Genomic DNA, 23651 nt, shown 5'->3' with positions numbered 1-23651 from the left:
ACACTAGAAGAAAATGTCAAATTAATTTTTGATTATAGACATATAGTATTGTCACAGAAGACCAGATAAATATTCAATACAATAGCTCATTTAGTTATTTGATGTGGCACAACCATTGGAATGCCCACTATTTGAGTTCATATATCTGAAACACTATCAACTATTTATCATTCCACGTCAGTCCAGGACCAGAACCAAGTGAGTAGCCATAGTTTGATAATCGGTTCGACGATTGCCACATTGCACTAGGCATTAAAAATACGCCATTGCACCTCTGATTACTTTGCATGGATTGCAGGTAGGTTTATTGTGGGAAAAAACCATATGCACAAAGAGTGTTGGTTCCCTTATTGTCACAGGGTCCTTCATATAACCACTGGTCAGTTACAGCTTCCACCACCATCGAATCTATGTATGGGAAACAAATCAGTGACCAGCCATTACGTGAACCACCCTACGGCTGCAAGGAGTCAAGCAATCCTCTCCCACATAATTATACCCCACAGGATTCAAATCTGCGAACTTGCCCAGGGTGATCACAGGTGAAATGGCAAGCGTATTTCTAATGCTTAATCTTGTGCTATCAATAAGAAGCTCCTTGTATCAAGCTTGTTCTAAGCATAAACAATCAAACAACTTACAATACGATTATGTTTTGAATAATTTTTTTTAAACTTACATTTAGTGTGACTAAAGCATCAGTCTGGAAATTTGCTACATCTAGTTCAGGTCCAGACAATGATATTGTTTTTCTTTCAGGGTCATTACTTATATGAACAGTCTTGTGTGTGAGACTGACTTCATCCAATATTTTGCAGTCATTCAAAATCCTAAAAACAAGTAGTCAAAAATTAGGAAGAAAATACAATTATAGAAAAAATAAAAAATCAGATTAGGCATGTTGTTGAATTTGATATTTGCTATACCACTTATCCATGAATGGGGTAAATACTTCATATTTATTCAGAATATTTTATTTTCATATTATAATTAGTATTATTTACTAATATTATATATATATATAGAAAGAATACAAAACAGCTTAATTTATTTGTTGATTGGGCTTGGAAATAGCAAAGCTAGCAATGGAGATAGTTCGTATTCATTTTTATACATTATTTTACATAAGGCCAAGTCCCAGGACTTTGGCATAAAATTTAAAGAGTATTAATAGTAGTTTCAAGTGATTACAGCCTGGCCAAGAGCTAAGATCAAAATTTTGATCCATAATAAATGAAAATTGGCAACGACCATCTGACAAAAATTAATTGCCGAACAAAAATGAAGTCTGGAACATACCCAATTCCATATTATTGCCGTCAAAATCTATTTCATTTTATATGGAACATTTTTAAGAGCAACTGCCATACTGGAAATGTTCGAATAAAAATACTCTGTAGATTCGAATTCTACAAAAAATTCTACCAAAAACTACGGACTCAATTACTAATTCAATTGTTGTTTTTGATACTGTTATTTGATAAAATGATCAGTCTATGAAGTAAATTAGAGTTTTAAAACTTATCCTGTGGGGAAGAAAAATGGCAAGTACGGACATGGGACTTTGTTTAACAGTAATTGATATAGATGCATGGACTTACTCATATTGGTCTGCTTTAATTTGCATCTTCACAGTAGAAAAAGACAAACTTTTGGTGATGTGTTTCAACATCTGTGATGCTGCTTGTTTCAGCCCAGTAACTTCCAGTCTGTTTTTCATCCACCTAGACAACAACTGATATTTCATATTTGCTGTTTTAAAAAGTAAAAGCCCTTTTTTTCATGATAGCATTGGAATGTCTTTGCCACAGGCGACTATTATCATCGGTAGGAAAAATCTTTTTGTGAGGAGTAAATAGGTCTGGATATTGGATTTTAAAGGAGTAAATGCTGCTTTATATATGCCATACCTTATTTTCACATCAGATTCTTCTTTATGTGCTGTAAATGACTTTGAGACTTCTGGACAAACTTTCATATTCCTACCCCTTTCAAGAATGTCTTCATCAAATTCTTTGATAAAACTTGTATAGTTGAGGACGAAGTTTGAAATTTCATTTTGGCACTTCAAATTAAAATCTTTATGCGTTCCAGTTTGATTCTGAATTAAAAAATATTTATTTCTATTCTTTAATTTAATTTCTCATAAAAGAGAGGAGAATAGAATCACCCACCATGTGAACATTTCTGGTGGTTTGTTTTTTGATCCTTTTTAGATCAATGTTTCTCATTAATTAAGTTGTACTTTCATGTGGTATTGCTTATTTTATGGGTATGATAGTGATTCATAAAATAGATAACTCTATATGGCAAACCAAAAATTTCAAGTTTTAATTTGGGTATAGATATTCAATCAGTTAGTTATTCCGAATGGATTAAACAATGGGCATCAAGAATTCTCTAGTATATGACTCTCTACAAAATTTTAATCATGAACAATGGCAATTATCTTCCTTCTCATCTTTTATTTATAAATTACATTACATTGTATTATCATGTAACTTTTTGAAAAATTATAATGACCTTTGGCTTGAATGTTATTTTCTTCACAAGATTTCCTTTCCATGAAATTTGAACGGATGCAAACTCTTTGCATCTCTCCTCAAATTTCTTTCTATGCACTGGCGTGCTGCATATAAATTGCATATTCAGATCATCTGTGCCAATGTTCCGATAGAAGGGTGACAATAAAGGTCGGCGGTGCTCTGTTTCTGAAAAAAAGATAGTTGTTTTATAAAACATTAATGAATAAATAAACAATGGACATAATAAGTTAGTTAGAGCAGAAATTTTCCAGAGAGAGGAATTTTTATGTAAGATAAATATTTTCAAAGTAACAAAATATGTAATGAAAAAGTGGGTGGGTGATTACCCTGAATGAATTTGCAAATTTGAATCTTGTAGGGAATATTTATGTGCAAGAAGATTGATAGACTCCTTATCACCATAGGGTGGTTTACATAACCGCTGGTCAGCTTCCTTCACCATCAAGCATGTGAAACAAATAACTGGCTAACTAATTCATAACCAACATAGACTGGTAACTGGTTATAATCCATAACCAACATAGACTGGTAACCAAATGAGAGACCGTGATGTTCCAAATAATTAGGCCGTCTTATTAACTTCCCTTTATCCCTGACATAAAGATCCTATCTTATCTTTATACCTTATCTCAGGTATCTCACTTACTTTCTTTTGTCTGTTCACTCTTATTTCTGTTTGGAGTTTGTGAAGTATTCTCACATCTCACTGCTGAATTTCTTCTTTCATGAATATTTTCAAAACAGTGAAAGTAGAGTTTCACATTTACTTTTTGTTTTTGAATCAAGGCTGGCTCAGAACTCGACCCTTTAAATCTTTCAGCTACATTCTCTGCATCTGAAAAGTAAAAGAATGGGAATTCATAAAATATTACATGATACCTTCATGGGTACAAAACAAATAAATAAAAGACATTTAACTTATGGTATATAGTATATATACGACAAAAAAGATAGTGAAATCATTTGAGATTTCTACCCACTATACAGCTGATTATACAAACAACTGTGTAATTTAATCGCAATCTCAACAAATTCATTGAGATGTTTTTTAGCTAAAACATCAAAATTTGGTTTTAGTTCAGTTGTGGCAGCATCAGGCAGGCCAGATTGAATTACCCATCGGGCAGGATTTGGACCGCGGGCTGTAGTTTCCCCATGCCCGAGCTAGACAGTAATACTTTTTCACTTTAGCCTATAAGTTAAATGAAACAACTAACTGGTAATCTTTGTATTACTCAACCTGGACTGGCAACCAAATGAGAAGTATAATATTACCGTGTGTATTGAGATGAATAAGAACTTATTTTGCCAATGTGGTTTATGGAACTTCTGAACAATTATGGCTTCCATTACCGTCAAAGTTGCATTTAGAACAAATGACTAGTTTCTTTTTTCTCATCCAACTAAACCAAGTTTAATCTGTACTGTCTTTGTGTTCTATCCATAACTGGATAGGCATATTAATATTGAGAACCCACCTTCAAAAGATGCGAAATAAACTAATGCAAGATGATTCTGCAATCGATCAACTTTTGTAACAGTTCCGCCACTTGAACGTTTTTTATTTTCAAAAAATAGTTGAATCACATGATTAGATATATCTGGATGAAGATTTGATACTTTCAAACAATCAGTTCGAAGTAATCTGGATGCCTTAAACAAAAGATTTTTATTATTTCCACAAGCAGACACTGAGGCATCACTATTTTTAGAATAAGATTCCATTTTTTTTATATCCACTGACACTTGATGAAAATGAGAAATTATTTGTAAAATGACAAAATTCATTTCTGTTTGGAACTGCCTAGTGCAGGGTGGTCCCAGGTTGTCGGCCTCGTGGGACACATTATTATTTTTATATTATTCGCGGGCCACAATAATTACAAGAATAGGTAAACAGTGCAATAGAAAACGAACACTTTTATTGTTTAAACACATTGATCAATATTTATCAAGCTAAGAAACGCAAAACACACCAAGAAAACTCACTAAAACATGCAATAATCTTACTATACTATATCTAGCTTAAGACTTCAAACTATTCAAAAGGAAAAAAGTATCATAAAGCGAAACTGTCCTTTAAGATTGCCACCAACACAACTTGCAGACACATTAAACAAGCATTATGGTATTTCCCCACCCATATCCAGTCAAAAATCAGTTTGAATTAGTCAGCTTTCTTTTCAAACTCATGTTTACAAAATAACTTACAAATAACTGCAGATTGATTGATTACCAAATGTGAGGTACGGAGAGATAATTACTGAATTTTTTGACATATAGGCAGCATTTTTTGTAATACTGTTTAGGCTGGTTGCAAAAAAACACCCGGCAGAAAATATATTGATCGGTCATTACATTAATATTTAGTTATCAGACATAACCAACCTAGGCTAATAGGTTCCTCATTCGATATTTAGTAAGCCTATTTTGTTAGCATATATTCCCGCCAAGAAAAGGAAGCCAGTCTACAATTTCCCGATGTAACAATATGGCAGAATATTTTTCTTGTTTATTTCTATGACGAAACAACACAAAATTTGATTTTTTGTTTCCCCGAATATTGCGACGGGGGCCACAGATAATGAGTCGGCGGGCCACTTGTGGCCCACAGGCCTGGGTTTGGACCACCCTGGCCTAGTGCCTACCCAATTTGCTGCACCCTGTGTGAGTTAATGAGCTGAAAGGGCTGAAAAGAAGAATTTCAATCTGTGATGCCAACATTGTGAAGCCCAATTGTTAAATCCAGTTTAAGCAAAAAATTCACCCTGGGATAGCATGGTTATTATCTGAATAAGACACTGAACATTATTTACCTATTGCATTACTCAGAATAATTGTATTTGCAGTCATCATATATATACGTTAGGCCTATTGTTCTTCGCTCAGTTTATCTATGGCTGAGCGCATACGGCAAATAATTAACAGGTGTGACTTTATAGAGCAAATTATGCATTAGAAAGGCAAAGAATAATAGTTCCTAATCAAGAGAATAGTTATTAAATCCATTTTGTTTATAAAAATTATATTTTAAAGTCTTAAGCTTGTTCATAAATATCTTTAAGACTTTTTACCTTCAAATTTTGTCCTTCAAGTGGCTTTGAATTAATGTTCTTCAATAAATCTGCTGTCTCTGATGTGCCTGAAAATTTAGATATTCAACGATAATGTTTTGCTTTAATTATGTATGTTGACAAGAGCTTTGAAAATAAACTAACACCTAAGATTTATTTATTTAATTAATTAAAAAAATTTATGCAAGGACCTTTTTAGTACAAATTGAATTTGTGTTTTTTTCTACAACTATGCACTGGAATCTGATACGTTTATTTTGTTCTTGCATTTGATCTCAATTGATACATAGACATACAGGGTGTACAAAAAGTTTAGCCCGATTTCATAGCAATACCAATCGCAAATTATATTAAATTTTGTTGTATGATAAATGGGAACTATAACATCCAACATCTATAACATCCAATTAGATACAGGCTGACTATTAATCTTTTTTATATTTAAAAAAAAATAACATTCGATTATAAAGACTTTATAATCGGGCGAAACTTTTTGGACACCCTGTATAGCACTGGATCGCTACATAATTGTTTCACAATCGAAGTAATAACAGTGTTGTCACCATTTCTGTTTTAGATAAATAGGGAAGTGCCATATAATTATGATTTCTTGAATCCGTACTCAAAGTTCTGATTTCTGAACTATTGGATAGGATTTACACATTTACATTTGGGGAGAGGAAACCTGATAAATGGCCTAATCATATGGCAAACCACGGCCTTTCATTCGCTTACCAATCCCTGTCGGGTGTGGGATTAGTTAGCCAGTTGGTTTTTTTAAGATGCATGGACTTCATGATGGAGAAAGCTGTAACTGACCAGCGAGCGGTTACATGAACCACCCTATGGTGATGAGCAATTCTCTCGCACACAATTTACGCTGCATGGGATTTGAGCCTGCAAACCCACGCAGTGTATTCAGAGGTGTGGTAGCGAGCATATTCCTAACGCTTAGCACGATGCGACATGCAGTGGATATCACTTTGTTTGATTTTCAAGTTAAAATATTCACAGGCAACACCATCATTGCCTCATTCAAATTTAGCTAATAATGAGAATTTGCAGTTTGATGCATGTTAAGCTGTTTTGTCACCTATCCCCTCTTCTGCAATAATAAAAATTTCAGCCGTATTAGCATCTTACCAAACTCTTTTCCATATTGGACATGAAATACACCAGGATAATCTGTTTTCTCACAAAATAGAGGACATGTTTCATTTTTTGAACAACTTTCTAAATACAGCTCCACAGTATCAATTATTGTGTTGTCTCGGATATTCTGAAAATAGCAACAATTTAAGAGAGTTTGAACAAGAAAAATAAATAATTAAATAAAAAAATTTTTCAAAAAATATTACAGGAACAAGAGGGATCTGATCTGAAATAGAATATTTTGTTAGATTGTTAATGTTAAAATATACATTAGAAACTATACCAAGACTTTTTAGTCTACTTTTAGGTCCAATAGATCAGTGGTTAACTTCTGCTTACTGAGACAATAAAACGATCTTCATAGTATCCTGGAATTAACTTCTGATAAATTTGGACCGGGGTTCCATTAATTGTATGATCTTTCCTTGATATAGCTGATTTGCAGTCTGAGAAAAATTGAAGATTCAAATTAAAGAACAACATGTTTTCAGTTTTGATCTTTCTAGTTAGCTCAGTTATGAATAGTACCCATAATAAAATACTCATTTAAACATAGTATTCCTAATGTTTAAATGGGTTTGACCTTTTCTGTTGATTGTTTACTGGTTCAAATATCTTTAACTAACTGTCCAAATCATTGTGAGGTGCACCAAAGTTGAGTGAAATCATTTGAGCCCAATCTGTGAATCAAATTGTGTCAAGTGGCATCTGAGTCCTAGGTAAAGTCCGATTTCAAATAATTTTTGAATCCATAGTCAAGTTGAGTCACTGCACTTCTGAGTCACAAATCACAAATCACAAATTGATGTTTTGAAATACAAGTCAGTTCCAAATCATAATATAATAGATTTCATGAACTACAGCAAAACATGAGCCAAATATGAGTCAACTTAACCTAACCGCAATTTTGACCATAGTTTCTTTTTCATTCACACCTATTTCAACTGACTTCCAATAAGCTAACAAATTTTCAATTTTGTCAATGAAACATTAATCAACACGATAGGTTGTTTTTTTGTCTCAATTTGTTGTCTTTGAGTTTAGAAAAAGATTGACTTAGACCAACAATTTGAGTCCTTCCACTACTGAAGTACTCACAGCACATATTTAAATCATAAATTTTACAAAAGAAAATTGAAAAGGCAGTACCTGATTCATTTTTAAAAACCACCAATATTCCATCAACCAATCTTGCAATGCTTTGTACTGGTCCACCGCCAGATCTTCTTTCGTTTTCAAAATGCATCTTTATATTTTGAGGAGGCAGAAATTCATCAGTGTTATTAACAAGAAGACATCTACATGAAATAGCAGATTTAAAAAATGTAAACTTGGATAAGTCAAACTTATCGCTAAGCTTTAGTCCTCATCGTTACGCATAAATTGGATAACATGTGGATGTATTGTAGAACATGTGGATTGGATAACATTGGAGATAACAACTCAGATTCATTTTCCTTTTTTTATTTTTATTTTATTTTTTATTTTTTCACAATCCACTATTAAAGTTTAATCACAGTGTGAACGAAATGGTCAGGAGCCTTGATGACCTACAAAGTCTTGCATAAAGACCTTCACATCAGGGGTGGCAAAAATGTGAAAACACACTGAAGAAGAATCTTACAATCAACAAAAGTTGTAATAAGATACTTTTAGGTACTTTTAGGTACAATTCTATAATTCTTCATAGTCTCAGCAGCTCTTGTAATTTTAAAAATTGTTATAAATTTACTCAGAGATCAGTCTCTTGTGCTGAGTACTAATTGCAATAATGAGGGATGTTATACTGATGAACTGAAATTGCAGATATCAATTTGAAGTTTTGTCAAAAAATACCCAGCTGATATCAATCTAGTATAAATACTAAGATAGAATTGAAGTTCTCTTATTGAACTATCATAATAAAAATAATGAAAATTAATCAATCCCCTAAATCAGTGGTTCTCAAACTTTTTTTGCTCGCCGCGCACTGAGCAAATAAAAAAATTTGCGGAACACTCGTAAAAAATAAAGTTAGTTTTAAACAGTATTATTCTGCAAATGTTGATTCGATGTGTGTGCATGTTTTGGGAAACAATTGAAACGAGGTCCCTGCGCTCCCTTTTTTGCTTTTAGTTTCAGTCAGAGCAAAAAACCCGTTTTCACAGAGCCATGGAGATGCAAATGGCCAGATTACTTCGATGAATTTAGCACAGTCAAAACTCGTACAAACTTGCTTTCCTGTTAGCCCGAATAGGCGCGCAAGTCAACATGGTGAAACATGGACGTTTTGTTTGAATATACGTTATAACACAATAATACAATTATAGCGTGACAATTACCCTTACTACAACGACAAGTCAAATACAATGATGTTATCAGTTTTTTTCCACTTTTTGAATTTGGAAAATTCCATTCAATATTTTTCTTTTATTGGGCATATTCCAGCCATGCAACTTTCTTTGTCATTGTACCTTTATTCAGCAAATATTTATCAATTGGCTCAATCATTTTGAGCTCTGCGAAGTAATATTTAATATGTTCACTGCTGCTCATGATGGATTCAAATAGATATAAAGCATTGTTTTAGAAATTAATTTGGAGGTATTTCATTAGTTTTAATTTATCGGATACATTTTTTTTTGTATACTTCAATAATCTTTTTCATATTTACTGAGTATTGATTTAGGTTATGGCTCTTGGAGCAGATTAAAATAGTCAGTATATCATTATGTATAGTTCAATGATATTGTTTTGAGAAATTTATTACCCAAAATACACTACTGTCCATGATAAAATAAATGGATAAAAAAAAATTATTTCACCTTGTTCCAACAGGTGCAGGAAGAATATCAATATTTTTCCAATACAATGGTGATATTATATTTAGTCCAGCCATGCTTGAGGCAGCTTCATTATTTGCCTTCTCTAACCCATCATGTGAGGGTGTTGCATTACCTAAGCATACATTACAGATTTGTGCAACTGTTGTATCGAATTGCTGATCAAATATTTGAGAATACTATGATTCAAATCAAATAATAAAGTACCGTACATACTGAATGCTTAAGATAGCTCATATGCAAACAGTGAAACATACTGCTCCTTTGAGTGAAAAATATAAAGCAAATAGTATGCCCTACATTTACACAGTTTATTAAAATGGGGGAAACACTTTAACTTATTTAAAATATCAGAATAAGACCTAAATAAACTATTCAAAATTAAGTTTTATTAAATCCAAATTCTGGACTTCAATTTATATAATCATTTCTCTTGGATATGTGCAATATACTAAAAAAAGAGATTTTAGATTAATAAAAAGGTTGTCAAATCTAGCGTCCCAGCTTAAAAATACCTAGCCAGCAATAAGATATAAATAACAGACAGTAGGGCGAATGTATGTTCTATTCAAAATAAAGAAATGTAAATATTCCAAATAAGGTCGGTAAAATCAAATCAAGAAAATATTTTTATTTTTAATTAGCTTCATGCCCCATCCATAAATTGTCTAAGCCACCCTTGTGGGAAGCAACCCACTGTTTGAGAAACACTATTCTAAAGAGATAGAATCCGAAATAACATTAAAATCATATATAAAAGTCTAGAAATATTGGTAAAAATCACACACTAACATCAATGTGTTTAAAAAGGTCCCAGTATATTATACCTTTTCCTGGTGTTTGTTTACCTTTATATGAAGATGTAAGAGGCAATGATGAAAATTTTCTATTAGAAATGGAACCTGAATGTTCATCATTTCCTGTCATTTTTTTGTCACCATTTTCTCTTGAATTCCTAGGTCTTCTTTGAGAGTAATTTTCCCACCATTGTATCACCAATTTCCAATTGTCATCAAAGTAAGAAGCTCTATCAAATGCTTTTTTGGCATTTTCCTGGAAAAATCGAATCAGTAGATAAAATCAACAATTCGCATATAATTTACTGTAGTCTAATTCACACCTGTATGATGATTCGTTCATCAGGGCAGGATTAGGAACAAGCTTGTGATTGCGCTACTAATTGGGTTCAATGATTGTAACTTGAAAACAATTTAAAGATTATATTTTCAACATTGTTTTATTATGTGATATAAAAATCAAAATCACACCATTTAAAAAAGTGGATAAACCTTCATGAAAGATTCCCAAGCAACTACTAAAATACAATCAATAAATTTGTTGTACAACAATAATAGGAATAATAGGAATCAAAATCTGAACCCATACTATTTGACTTTTTTTGAATTATATGATTTTTGACAAAATTGTTTTTCATCTGAATTTGAGCTATTTATGTCTTACAAAAAATAACTCACGTGATTATAGAATGTCACATGTCCAAATTTTTTATTGTTGCTTAAAAAGAGTGTTTTCACCTTACCAAACCTTAAAAAATTGTGATAAAAAGAAGTATTTATATCTTGACAAAATCTTGATGATTTAAACAACTTAGAATAGAAACATAACTGATAAGCCTATTTATAAACTCATTTCTAATATATGCTTCTAGCACTTGATTCAACAATAATTACATTACTTTGTAAAAACCTATATTCAGAAAGTTTTTATGTATCTATTCTTGATTTTACTTTCACTAAACTTTTTATAATATTTCCGCACATTTAAACAAGGTTCAAGACAAGCAGCTAAGAGAAGACTAAAGTTTTTTAAAGAAATGCAAGTATTCTCCGATCTTTATAATCTAAATAAAATTTATCACAACATAACTACAAGTGAGTTAGGTACAGATAGGTACAATGTGCTAACTGCAAATCCATCATACAATTAAAACAGCTTTTTATTGAGAAAGCACCCACCTTTCAAAATGTTGCCGTAATTTTGAATAGCTGTACAACTGTCTGGGAATATTAGAAATATATAGCTTTGTAAGATGTTGTCTGTCGTGTACATCCATGGTCACATTAACATAGTACAATTTTTTTATTTAAAAATCTACTACTAGGATGTACATGTCAAAGTTTTTTCTACAAATTAGAAAAACCTATTTATAAATGATAATCATATTCAAAAGTCTCAAAGAGGTTTTTGTCCGATTTGAATAATTAGGTTCTAGGTGTATTAGGACAAGATGTTCATATTTATTCTTGAAACAGAACAGTGACACGCCAAAACATTGATTCTTGTCCGTTGATCAGGCATAGTTATGATATTAAATAATCAGTTATTTTTTCCAGTTGAATAGACTTAGATTATATTATATATATATTAGGATTACATTGCCATGCTTCACACCAGGGTATGCAAACTGTGTCCCGGGGGGGCCAAATGCGGCTCTCAATGAAAAATTCTGCGGCCCACGGAGTAGTGCAAATTTTGAATGATGTGCGCGACATGCGAAACTAGTTTAAATTTAATTTGGTGCGTGCTAGTATTTCCAATTCATTTGCCTTGCGAAGCCTATACCTCCAATTTGTTATCTATACCTTTGACTCTACAATGCTTTAACAGCTAGCTTGTGCAAACAACGCATGTCACAAGATCAATAGCCAAAATTCTTGTTCCTGCATTTACTAGAAAGCCTATGTTAAATAAAGGTGAGTTTCGCGGTTTCACCCAGTTATTTATATCTGGCCCTCCTGTATTAAAGGTCGCACACCCTGCTCTACACAATTATTAATTAATATACATCCAGGAAAGCACAAAAGATGCGGTAATGCGTCGGGCATAGTCAACCCAAAGCACGTACCACTGTGAAATGAAACTGAAACGTAAAAAAGTTAGATTTGACATGGTGTAACGGTCTCTTCAAATATAGCACAAGGTTTTACATTTTGGCCCATTCCTTACAACAGATTGAAACTTTGTCTCGCCGTTGACTCATTCTTATAATAGTTTGTTCGCACCACATCACTCACGTCACGGAGCCCTACCCCCAAACTCGCCAGCGAACACCGTCCACCCGTGAAAAGAACCGCATACCTATGCGTAATATAGATAACGCCAGTGAGCATCGCATCAGTCCTGTTAGAAAAAATGTAACAACAACCTATTTCTTGTAGAAGTGTAATATTTCTTTTCCTCTCTCTCTATAGTTTAAGCTACTCGATATTCAATGTATGTATGACCAACCAATGGTACTTGTTTTCATGGAACTATTACTTGTTCTACTTGAGTAAATTGATTCCTTTTTTTATTTTATTTACATCATCTCACTCAACCCGAAATTTCGCCCGACTGAATTCGCTATTTGTTAATTAGAACTTTTTTTATTTTTTTTGTATTTGATTCGTATAAAAGTAATCCAATGAAATAGCTGGCACCTTGCTTATGTCACCATTCAATTGCTAACCTCACTGCCTTGAAATCGTATGTGACTTCTTGCGACTCTTGTGTTAGTAATATTTTAAATTTCAGTTAATATCCCGGCTTGGTATAAATACACTTGCATATCGAAGGTACCGTTCGTTAACCCTCACTTATCTATCCACACTCAACCATATTATTGTCGGATCTATCTAAATTTGGATAAACGAAAAGCCGTCTGTGACCCACTCTACGCTAAGAGTTTTGAATCAAAGATAAAAAAAAAATTCGTTTTTAAGCTGGGCGAGATTAGGTCCCCATTCTTGCGCCATGACATTTCGCTATTATAGTCAAGTTTATTTTTTTCTAACGAGTAAATAAATCAATCGAACACAAATTACGAGAAAATGATAATCACACAGTTTTACTCGGGAAGAGAAGTCATGGGGAACTGAAGCTGGTTATCGAGCAGGGACACCCAAGGTTCTAATGTCTAAAATGAAAAAAAATTTTTTTTTTTTGAGAGAGTGAAACTACTGATATGACGATGAGTACTGTACAAATTATCCAATTAACATCGCTTACTAGAGATAAATATAATTGCTAAAGATTATATTAAAAAGTGTTAGTATAATGCAAGGATGCTGTAGCAGGGATAAATATGACTATTCTAACTATTTTAACAGTCTTTCCACGCACAAATATATTTCTACAATGCTTTTTCTGACGAAAGTCAGTCATTCTCAGACAAACTTGGCAGCAAGACTTGAATTACATAGTAAAGTATGCTTTCAAATTGACAGGTACAATATTTAGTTTTTCTGATGATACCATGAATTCAAAATTCTCGTTTTTTGATCAAATACAGATAAAGATGCAATCAGCAAATTAGAATTCGTGAATTAGAAAGTATATCGGGACCGACGTATGCTCAAGCCTACACTCTTCTGTCCATACAAGTAAATCTTATACTCGGCACTCGGCTCTAATTCAATGTGGATCATAGTAATCGATCTTCAACGTACACAAATGTAAATGACTGAGTGCACCATCGCGACGTTACGTTAATACTCAAATTGGGAAATTACCATTTCCTCAAAAGTTATCGCGTTACCTGAGTAATGTTAAACGTGGGAATAAATTGATTCTAAAACACAGATCTCAAAATAAAACGTTTGATATTTCACAGGAGAGGTACCCTACCTGAGAAACTAGTCAGTAAAATACTGCTGTGTTCCAATAACATTAAGATGTTCAGGTTTTGTTACATTTATTTTAGACATTAGATAGCGGAAAATAAAAAGTATGACATGTAATGAAATTTCGTGTGACTTTATTGAAATTTACCGCTTCAGAAATTACGCTCCAATAAATCCTCGCTCCGTTAATGAGACCAACCGGACCTTGAGTGCTGGTTAACCCCGAGGCATTGCTCAGGCGATGATACTGTTATGGTTCTTCCCAGCTTTATTCTGGATATTTACATTTCATTTATTTTATTATTTACGTTCCATCAGCGTATTTTCAACTTGATTTTGTACAATCAATTACTTGAAAATATGAAATATAAGCCTCACTTTCGCTCAGAATAAGGCTCTGAAAAAATTACCGAAGAATATGGGGTATTCAGCCATGAAATTTCTCCGAACAGATACAGGGTATAATTATAAGTACGGGTATTCATTTGAACTCTGGCTCGAAACTAGACTTTGTACAAGAATACCCTCAAATAACTTAAGATTTTGGACCACACATTCGCTCAGAATAACTCTCAGTGGAAGCAATACTGAGTACTATGAGAAGTTTCATTTCTGTTCGAGCGCAGATGTGGACTCTGTTAAGGCTATAGTGTTATTTACTTACATATTATCTCAGAACTAGGCCCGTTCATATTCGTAGGAACATATAGTGAGGACATTGGAGGTATGGGTTTAATTTCACTTTAGCTTATAAGTAGGTCATGAACGAGAAACTACTTTAAAAGTATGTATATAATTACACGTCCTATCAGAACTAGGCTTAGTGCAAAATATTATATAGGTACATGCATTTACTGAGTACTATTAGAAGTATGGGTTTTCTTATGCTTTGGCTCAGTAGTAGAATCTGTACGTGAAACTATTCGAAAAGTGTGTATATATTCGCACATTTTCTCATAACTAGGCTCTATTCAAAAATGTTTTTTTTCAATAATTAGTATCGCTTTTTCACGCTCCCCTTCACCCTGAAATGCCAATTTCTTCTTTATATTTATCAGAATAGGTGTATATAACTTTTGATTATTGATTACTTTATTAATAAATTTCAATTATTGGTACCCACATTTGTTAGGAACTTGACACAAGTAACTTCTCAAATAAATTGGAATATGCATTTAAACATTTGGTCAGAATCAACCCTATACAAGCATTTAAATACTCAATTATTTTGATAAAAAATAAAGTAAATGTAAAATGTATAAGTGAGAGACATTTTCTGGGGCTCAGTGGTTCGAAACTTAACCAGGTCAATCAGATCAATTTATTTTTAATGAAATTTACATTTCTATGCTGCCAATGGCATATTTGCTATACAAGAAAAACAACATATATAGATCTTTGATAAACTTAAGTCTAAGAAGAATTACAAGTATAAATAGTCATGGACATAAGGAGATCATGAAATGTGTTCAATTACAAACTATACCATGTTCATGGTCATACTGGAACGATCTTGAATATTAATTTATTAAGTGCTCCTAGTAAAGCTTACTAGGTTCGTAAATCGTGAATTGTCGTGTTAAATTGGTAATTTAATTTACACACTATTCAGATCCATGAATCTGGAACGAGTGGCTAATTTTAGAAATACTGTATGATTAGTTGATAATAGCATTTCAAATCTTAACTCTTGGACTACGCATTATAGATTTGTAGGCCAGTCAAGACATACATTTAAAACAACGTCGTCGGATTTATTTTATTCGCCCTCTGCCGGCACCATTGGAGCTATTTCTTCATGGACTTTATCGAACTTTTTCTGCAATATGTTAGTGTTAAGAACGCCGGTGTCATCATCACAAAGTTCTACTACGTCCACAACGTGTCCATCCCTCTGTGCCAAGCTATCTGGACGAGGAATTCCTTTATCGTCGTATTCACCTTCCGTTTCAATCTCGACTTCGCCATCAGCATTTGTCAACGCTTCATTCATAACCTTTTCTTCTAAAACACAAGAGCGGATAGGTTTCGTATCTGCGCTGATCATCCCCGGCGAGTTCCCATATCCTTCATCATTTGAAACCATATGACCAGGATTCCCAGTGTCGTCATATTCTGCCTCTATTTTGATTTGTGCTTTAGCGACATCTTCCGTTAAATTTTCAAATTTCGTTTTTGTCTCCAAAATTTTGGTTCTGAGACAACCCGTATCATCATACATTTCATCTATCTTAGACCTGTCGTTTTTTCCGCATTCGTCATTATCATTTGAAACAATTTGGCACGGATTCCAAGTGTCATCATAATCTGACTCAATCTTAAGTTGCGCTTTAGCGACATCTTCCGTCAAGATATTCGACGGGAAACAACCAGTGTCGTCATACGCTTCATCTTTGTTAGATCTGTCTGATGTTGAATTTTGTGATCCATCATTTTTCAGAACAAGGCACCCCCTGTCATCATAAGTTGTGACTATGGGCTTCAGATACGGATTCTCCATAACAGCATGTTCAGGATCGTCGTAGTCTTCATCTGACAACTTTAATTGAGCGTTATCCGCATATTCGGATAAAGTTTCGTATCCGTATTTCGCTTCAAGAATATCAGAACGTAGATACTCAGTGCCGTTATAGATTGGTACAATAGGTTTATCATATCCATCACTTTCTTTCAGAACGTCAGATAGAGGGCTTGCAGTGCCGACATAAGCCTCTTCAGCTTTAGATCGTTCTGTTATTACATCTGGTCTGTCGCAGCCAGAACTTTCTTTTAAAACGCCGTTTTGAAGAGTTTCGTCGTAGCACACGTCTTCTATTTTGATTTCAAATTTATCAGGATTGGTTTTGTTTGCTCCTGCCAATGAAATAATAATACACTCATTTATTCCAGGTTCATTATTTTAGATAGGCTTGTGGCTTGTGGTCCCTTCCCGAAGGCTTTTAGCACTCGTGACCCTCATGTTTATCTTTCCAGTGGTATTTAGAGTGTTATTATGATTCCAAATCCTATTATGTATGAACAATCAACACCAACAAAGCGTGTTGCGCCTGTCATTGTGGCCTCCCCTCAACCAACTTCTCTGAGCCGAGCCGAAATGTCCATAAAGTTCCTTTACAGTTTTAATTTTGTTATTAAGTCAGTTCTCAATATAACTTAACCAGGTTTGTTGTTTTTCCAATCAGTAATTGATTGAGTATTTTTGATCCATTTTATACATCTTTGAGGGCCAAAACAATGCATATGGTATCGATTAATTCTCTCTGCAATTTTAAACTTTTGAGATTTTATGGACACTCTATGACCTATAAATTGAAAAAGACGAAATAGGTTTACTTGTAAGTTGTGGCTTAACGCAGACAAAGTAGACAACAACAAAAACTTTACTATAATTCAGAGTCTAATTCTGAAAAAATATCATATTAAGTATAAATATGACGACTCACCGTTTTGTCCTTCGGTAATATATTCATATCTATGCATCCGTATTGAAACTGGCATCTTGGACTGTTCCCTGCAAATAGAAAGTATTTTATAACGAAATGTTACAAAATATAAAAGTTTGAAAGTAGACTCTTGAATTTAGAGTGGTTTTCAAAGTCCGCTTTTGCGTTAGATATGTATGTGACAGTATTGACTTGAATCGATTAACGAACGGCACGTTCTCTTTTTTTTTCAATGATGCAGCTTCTTAAATTTTACCCAGTTCTGAGCATTTTGCTGGTTCAACAGGGAAGAGCCTAAAAATTGGGGAATGATCATTAATACCAGATTCAACAACGGATTCTATTATCAACTCTAGTATTAAAAAACTTTTGAACTTCGAATATTGTCAAGAATTGGGAATCAAATGCAAGTTTTTTTCACTCAAGCTGAGACATTGTTTCTGCACGCTGGTTCATAATTGTAACATAACTGTCTTTGTTAACGATATAGTATATAAAAATGTCTTACTCTGGCAATAGCTTGTTCCTGTTCATCAACATTTTCCAAACAGCGACAACAAGTAGGATCATAGGAGCAATGAATCCTAGGACAAAACTTACTGGGTCAAAACGAAAGAACTCGTTACTTGTAGCTTGGGTTTGACTTCCGCACGAACAAGCGGTTGAATTGGCCTCTGATATATCTTGAAGAAAATAAGCAATAATTGTAACATATTACTAATTATTGGACAAAAAGTGGATCTGTGGATTGCGTTGCTAAATATCTATTGATGTTTTTTTTTATTATAGTCGTTGGGTGGTTGTTGTTAATGTTGTTGTTGTTAAAAAATCCGCAAATATTGACCAATTGATTTTAAATCTAGCCATAAGGTTTTCATCCTTTATTTCAATTTATTCTATGGTTTAGATATTTATCCATTTTTTTTCGGAGAGAACCGTAGTAGTAAGTCACTTGATGTCAGGGACCGTATATACAGGGTATATCACAAGTAAATATACACTTTTAATTTTGATTTGCTCTTCAGATACTCATCATAGAGCGTTCATTTCTTCATAAAAAATGGTATGGATAACTAGTAAAATTTAGGTATTGTTTGCATTTTTCAACAACTCAAAGAACGACAAGAGATTAACCCAAGAAATGAGGAGCAAAATTGCTGTTTGGCAAGAAGCATGTAAATCAGTAAGGCAAACCCAGCTCTTCATTACCAGAAAATTTGAAATTATTTTAACTTCGAATGTTTTTCTCAGAGCGTTCGCTCCTTGGTCTTCCTAATCTTTGTGCATCAACTACAAATCCAGTTTTCGTAAATTTTTGACGAATTTTGTAATTCTTCGTCGTAAAAGTGCCGAATGCCTTACTGTTTTATATGCTTCTTGCCAAACCGAATTTTTTTACCTCATTTCTCGGGGTAATCTCCTTGTCATTCTGTGGGTTGTTGAATAATGCAAACAATACCTGAATTTTACTACACATCCATGCTATGTTTCCTGAAGAAATTAACGCTCTATGATGAGTACTTGTAAAGAAAATCAAAATTAAAAGTATATACTTACTATTGACACACCCTGTATATTATAGCATTGCTCTTTTGTGCATTTTTTATTGGCCTTCGCTCTTGTTGGATTGATAATGATATTGTAAATTCACAAATGAATTTAAATTAACTGTAATTATTAGTTGAACTGTTTCATGACTTAATTAACTCGACACAAGACTATAAACAGGAAATCGTTGAATCTATCAATATGTTCCTTTATACACCTATTGGTCAACGTATTAAACTTTTAATTTTTAATGAGATAAAGTTGTACAATGATCCTGTATTTGTCTTGGTCAAAAATATTTAAGTAATAGTACGCTAAGGTCTATATATAATAATAATGAAATGCGGTTCATGAATCTCACTTACCCGAAGCTGATGGAACGGAACTAATCATCGTTGTGTTCGTGCGGGCGTGGGATTTGATAGTTTCGGTTGCTGTTGTAATAGGACACTCTTTCGTCAGGGAACATAAATCAGGCTGAATCGAAATTGCATTTGTAGGATTATTCATGATTATTATAAACGAAGCGGGGTTGTAGGAATGATATTGCACATTTGTTAATGTTGTTCATGTTGTTGTTGCTTGTGTAATCATTTCAAATCTAAAGCGACCCATGATAGGAGTGCCTACAATAAGGGTATTCCTGTAATAGTTATCCATTTTTTGACTATGTGAGGTCCGCTGATCTGATTTTTAAAAATATCTTGATTCTCCGTCAACAATTTTTTCGATATGGCGCTTAACCACAGTATCGTGAAGCGTTGGGTCTTAACTTCATGACTGGCTCGACGTCAGAGCTTGGTGTCGGCTCAAGACTTGGTTTGCCCATGACTGGAATTGACTCGAAACTCCGGGTGCAGGGCCCCTGTTTGACCAACTGTGTGGCAATCAAGGGTGTATGTTTGTTGCACCGCCTTCACGTATTTATTATTAAGCGTATTTATTATTACTCTATCACGATTTTTGCTCGAAGATATGTTGGAATAATCTAAAGATTTCTCACCTTAATTTCTGAATAAGTGCAATTTTTCGATCCAACTCGACCTGTCTTGATACATGTTCGATTCCGAGTTCTAGAACATACGCTCCATGAGCTCCACTGACTAAAGTAATTACCTAGTAAAGCAACGTGGTATTAGAAGCCAGGGATCAACTCGTTTGTGCAACGGTAAAAAGCTGACAATTATATTTGAAAAGCAGAAAGAGTGAACTGAACAATCGTCTAGTTCAGTCAATCAAAGCAAAATTGAATGAAAATGAAAAATAAGATGATGAAGTTTACTCAAGTCAAAAGAATTGGTCCTTATCCATAGTAAAGTTATCTTTCTTGTCAACGGATATTTTTTCGAAAAAATATGTTTTCAAACACGTATTGCTTTGTGAAAATGCTTTCGCTATAAGGAAATACTATTTACCCAACTGCATTGACTTGGACTGTCCCAGAACTACATCATGTGCGTGCCTCGGCAGATACTACACAGATTATTTTGGGGTCTTAATAAGTCGTTTTAGACTTGCAGCCTTTTTGTGAAAAATCAACCCTTCACTATACACAAGACGAAACGAATTGGGTCGGCGATATGCTGGGGTAAAATATTATTTTTCCCGAACATTTTGGCGTCCCAAATGCTTGTCTAGAGTTTAGAGAGAAATTTGAAAGAGTTCATCAAAATGTACCCAATAAATTACCTATTCCTCGTTGGCATACATATCCTTTTGGTAAAACATCAGTTGGAACACAATCTGTATCACGCCAACGAAGGTCTTTGTCGTACCAGTCAACCCATCCTATCATAACACAAGTTTCAGAGCGAGAATTCGGTTGGCCGTCTCTCCAATTCGTATACGTGACATTTTCCCCATCGCTCCAAAGATATGTGTGGTTTTTATGAGGATCTGTAAGTCCAATGAAGAAAGCGTAGGGCGGTTCTGAATGTATAAAATGCAATTTTAAGCACGACGCGATAAAAGAGTACCGGATCTTATTTACGATTGGCTCAAAAACTTGTTATTGTGGAAAAAAGAATGCGGGTCATAGATATTTAATGAGAAACTTGCTGTTGTATTTTATTTTGCGAATTTTATGATTTTTCGTTGTTATTGTGTAGTTGGTATTGTGAGTTTACACATGCACATTTATATCCGGACAAGGGCGATTTCTTGTATACATGACATGTCCACTTAGGCAAGTCCACTCATTATGAAGAAATAGCAGGGCACAAAGGCGCGTTGGTCCCAAGTTTATTGTAGCATCCAGTGGCGAAGCCAAAACCATTTTCAAAAAGGGGGGAGGAAGTTCCAATTGCGGAAAACATGGGTTTCCAAGATCTTTAACAATTTAAAAGACAACTCAAGCTTCCGGTCTTCCCAATATGACAAATGAATGATTGTACAAAACCTTGTTGCTCTCAAATTTATTACGTAAGCTAACATAAAACTATGCTATACGACTTTAACTAGCTTCTAAGTATATCCGCTCTCTACACATATTTTTCGTTTTTCAAGAATTGGATTTATAAAATTTCTCGCATTGCCTTTCCCGCCAAGCTCTTGTCGCTGCGTTAAATCGTTTGCTGTTTTGCCCGGTGTCTTTGTTACTGCTCTAAGTGCTAGGCAATCGAGCACATTAAAACATAATATTTTGAATTAATGTCCTATGAAGTTATATAAAAGATGCCCGGGTGATCGCTGCTGCCATATCACCAGTAAACATCAACGGTATGATTTCTATCATTCCAAATAAATGTTAGGCAACAGTGCCTAAACCACGAATCAAGTTGAGTAACAAGTCATTTAAATCTCGAATCGAGTCAAGCACAGAGTTTCGTCACACTGGCGGTTAGATGCGTACGAGTCAGAATCACTTTATTCGGATTTTAGATGAATCGAGTCACTTCAAGTCTTCGATAAATTATGACTTGAGTCTAACTAAGGTTGATTCAATGACTTTATCCACCTCAGCCCTGGTTCAAACCTCAAACGCTGTTGACTTCAGCTATTTACCCATGTGCACCGCCTTCCTCCACAAAAAAAGATAAAAATAAAAAAAATTGATTCATATTAAACTGCAAAAACACTTTTTGTTTGTTTAGTAAATTAGAAAAAATTAAAATAATTTGTCTCACCGCCTCTCCCGTCCACTAATGTTTGTATAAATTCTTGGATCTCTTTAGTTTTAACGAGAGCAAGTTGTCCGCCATTATCATTGCAAAAATTCATCGAATCGATGTAAGATAGAGAAACTCCGTTTTTGGAAACGTAGTATTCATATGAACCGCTGGCGTTCCATGTTCCTCTGCCTATAAAACAATAATAGCTGACTTCAAGACAAGAACCTATGCAAGGTACTCAGAAGTGCGGTGGTGAGTATATTCTTAACGCTTAGCACAATGCGCCACACCGCTGAGTCAATCTTATAATCTTAGATTGAGATTGTGATTAAATAATTTTTCGTACTTTGGCTATCTCGGCGTTCAAAATAGCCAATTGAGTGAGGTTTTCTTTTTCTGGAAGGGACTGGAGTCGAAGGTTTTACAAACCGGAGGGGAGTCGGATTCTAAATCCGGAGTAGTAGTAGTATTCTAAATTTCCCTCGACTCGATATCACAGCCTGGTTTAAAACCAGTGGTTTCCGAACTTCTCATTGCCATGGACCTTGCAAGCATGTAACTTTTTGACATGTTATGTAAATAATACAGCTATTCCGTCGTGCGTAATCAAGCCTACATGTTGGTAGATCATATCAGCCGAAACGATTCTATTCCTACCAATGAATCATAGTTGAGTGTTTTGGAAGAAGACGCGAAAAGTTTATTCTGACCATTTTGCGTCTTCACCCCGACCACGAAAAGTTTCTTATTTAGAACAGTGCGAGTGCAAAACTTACCTGACACAATTTGCAGCAGAGGTAAGAGGATCAACACAACGACAGTATATTGTATTCCTAATTTCATCCTATAGAACGTAAGCAAGACTTATGCAGAATTACCTCTCCTCGCACAACGGTCCACAGAATAACTCTTAATTTTGTACCTGTGGAAAAGGTTTATGATCAGCGGTCATAGGACGCAAAATACTTTTAGCTAGCATCCCACTCATAATATATATACGGTTATCTTTGATGACTAACATTCACTCGTTCGGATTTATAATTTTTAGGATATTCATTTTGTGTACCTGCTTAACTGTTAAACCTATTAAAATAAAACGGCAACCAGTTATGTGGGTCAGGTTAGATGTTCTCAGCAATGAGTCTGTGATGAAATTTAATTGAAATGAAAGCGTTTGCGCTGATTTTATAATTTAACTATTGATAAAATCCTCTCCTCCAATGTTGCAGTAAATAACTACGATTTGATGTACATCGGATCACATTTTGCAGGCAATATAATTTCAAGGCAAACGACTGGGAACTTCTTTATCACTATACTTAATAAATCGCTTT

At 34.1% G+C, this 23651-nt stretch overlaps 2 protein-coding genes across 3 annotated transcripts in view; both read right to left on the bottom strand.

Annotated features, from left to right (window-relative positions):
* Nucleotides 1-11732, bottom strand: part of LOC120335126 (uncharacterized) — a 28951-nt gene extending 17219 nt beyond the window's left edge. For both annotated transcript variants that reach the window (XM_078113111.1, XM_078113117.1), the window contains exons 1-14: nt 11571-11732; nt 11070-11139; nt 10443-10647; nt 9577-9709; nt 7922-8070; nt 7112-7218; nt 6764-6899; nt 5621-5688; nt 4025-4199; nt 3193-3381; nt 2524-2711; nt 1911-2101; nt 1602-1724; nt 680-830 (exon numbers count right to left, since the gene is read on the bottom strand). In XM_078113111.1, coding sequence (XP_077969237.1) covers nt 680-830; nt 1602-1724; nt 1911-2101; nt 2524-2711; nt 3193-3381; nt 4025-4199; nt 5621-5688; nt 6764-6899; nt 7112-7218; nt 7922-8070; nt 9577-9709; nt 10443-10647; nt 11070-11139; nt 11571-11668 — 1983 coding nt within the window. In that variant the 5' untranslated portion in view covers nt 11669-11732. The remainder of the gene's footprint in view (nt 1-679; nt 831-1601; nt 1725-1910; nt 2102-2523; nt 2712-3192; nt 3382-4024; nt 4200-5620; nt 5689-6763; nt 6900-7111; nt 7219-7921; nt 8071-9576; nt 9710-10442; nt 10648-11069; nt 11140-11570) is intronic.
* Nucleotides 11733-14311: 2579 nt separating this feature from the next.
* LOC120335081 (uncharacterized) lies at nt 14312-23219 on the bottom strand. The gene is made up of 8 exons (XM_039402581.2): nt 23094-23219; nt 22333-22506; nt 20897-21136; nt 20211-20323; nt 19573-19684; nt 18168-18342; nt 17660-17727; nt 14312-17069 (listed from the first exon to the last, which is right to left on the bottom strand). The coding sequence occupies exons 1-8, from the start codon at nt 23158-23160 to the stop codon at nt 15976-15978; spliced, it is 2043 nt and encodes a 680-aa protein (XP_039258515.2). The 5' UTR covers nt 23161-23219; the 3' UTR covers nt 14312-15975.
* Between the last annotated feature and the right edge of the window lie 432 nt (nt 23220-23651).

Source organism: Styela clava, chromosome 1, assembly GCF_964204865.1.
Source record: "Styela clava chromosome 1, kaStyClav1.hap1.2, whole genome shotgun sequence".
NCBI lineage: Eukaryota > Metazoa > Chordata > Ascidiacea > Stolidobranchia > Styelidae > Styela > Styela clava.
This window is presented reverse-complemented; position numbering and strand designations above follow the sequence as displayed.

Bases quoted from the DNA above. Each gene is read 5' to 3' on its own strand.
- LOC120335081 (XM_039402581.2), bottom strand. From the start codon at position 23,160: ATGAAATTAGGAATACAATATACTGTCGTTGTGTTGATCCTCTTACCT. The intron at 19,685-20,210 runs GTGAGAAATCTT...ATTTCGATTCAG, and splicing joins GCACTTATTCAGAAATTAAG to CCTGATTTATGTTCCCTGAC. The intron at 18,343-19,572 runs GTAAGTGAGATT...ATTTTCTTCAAG, and splicing joins TTCCGTTCCATCAGCTTCGG to ATATATCAGAGGCCAATTCA.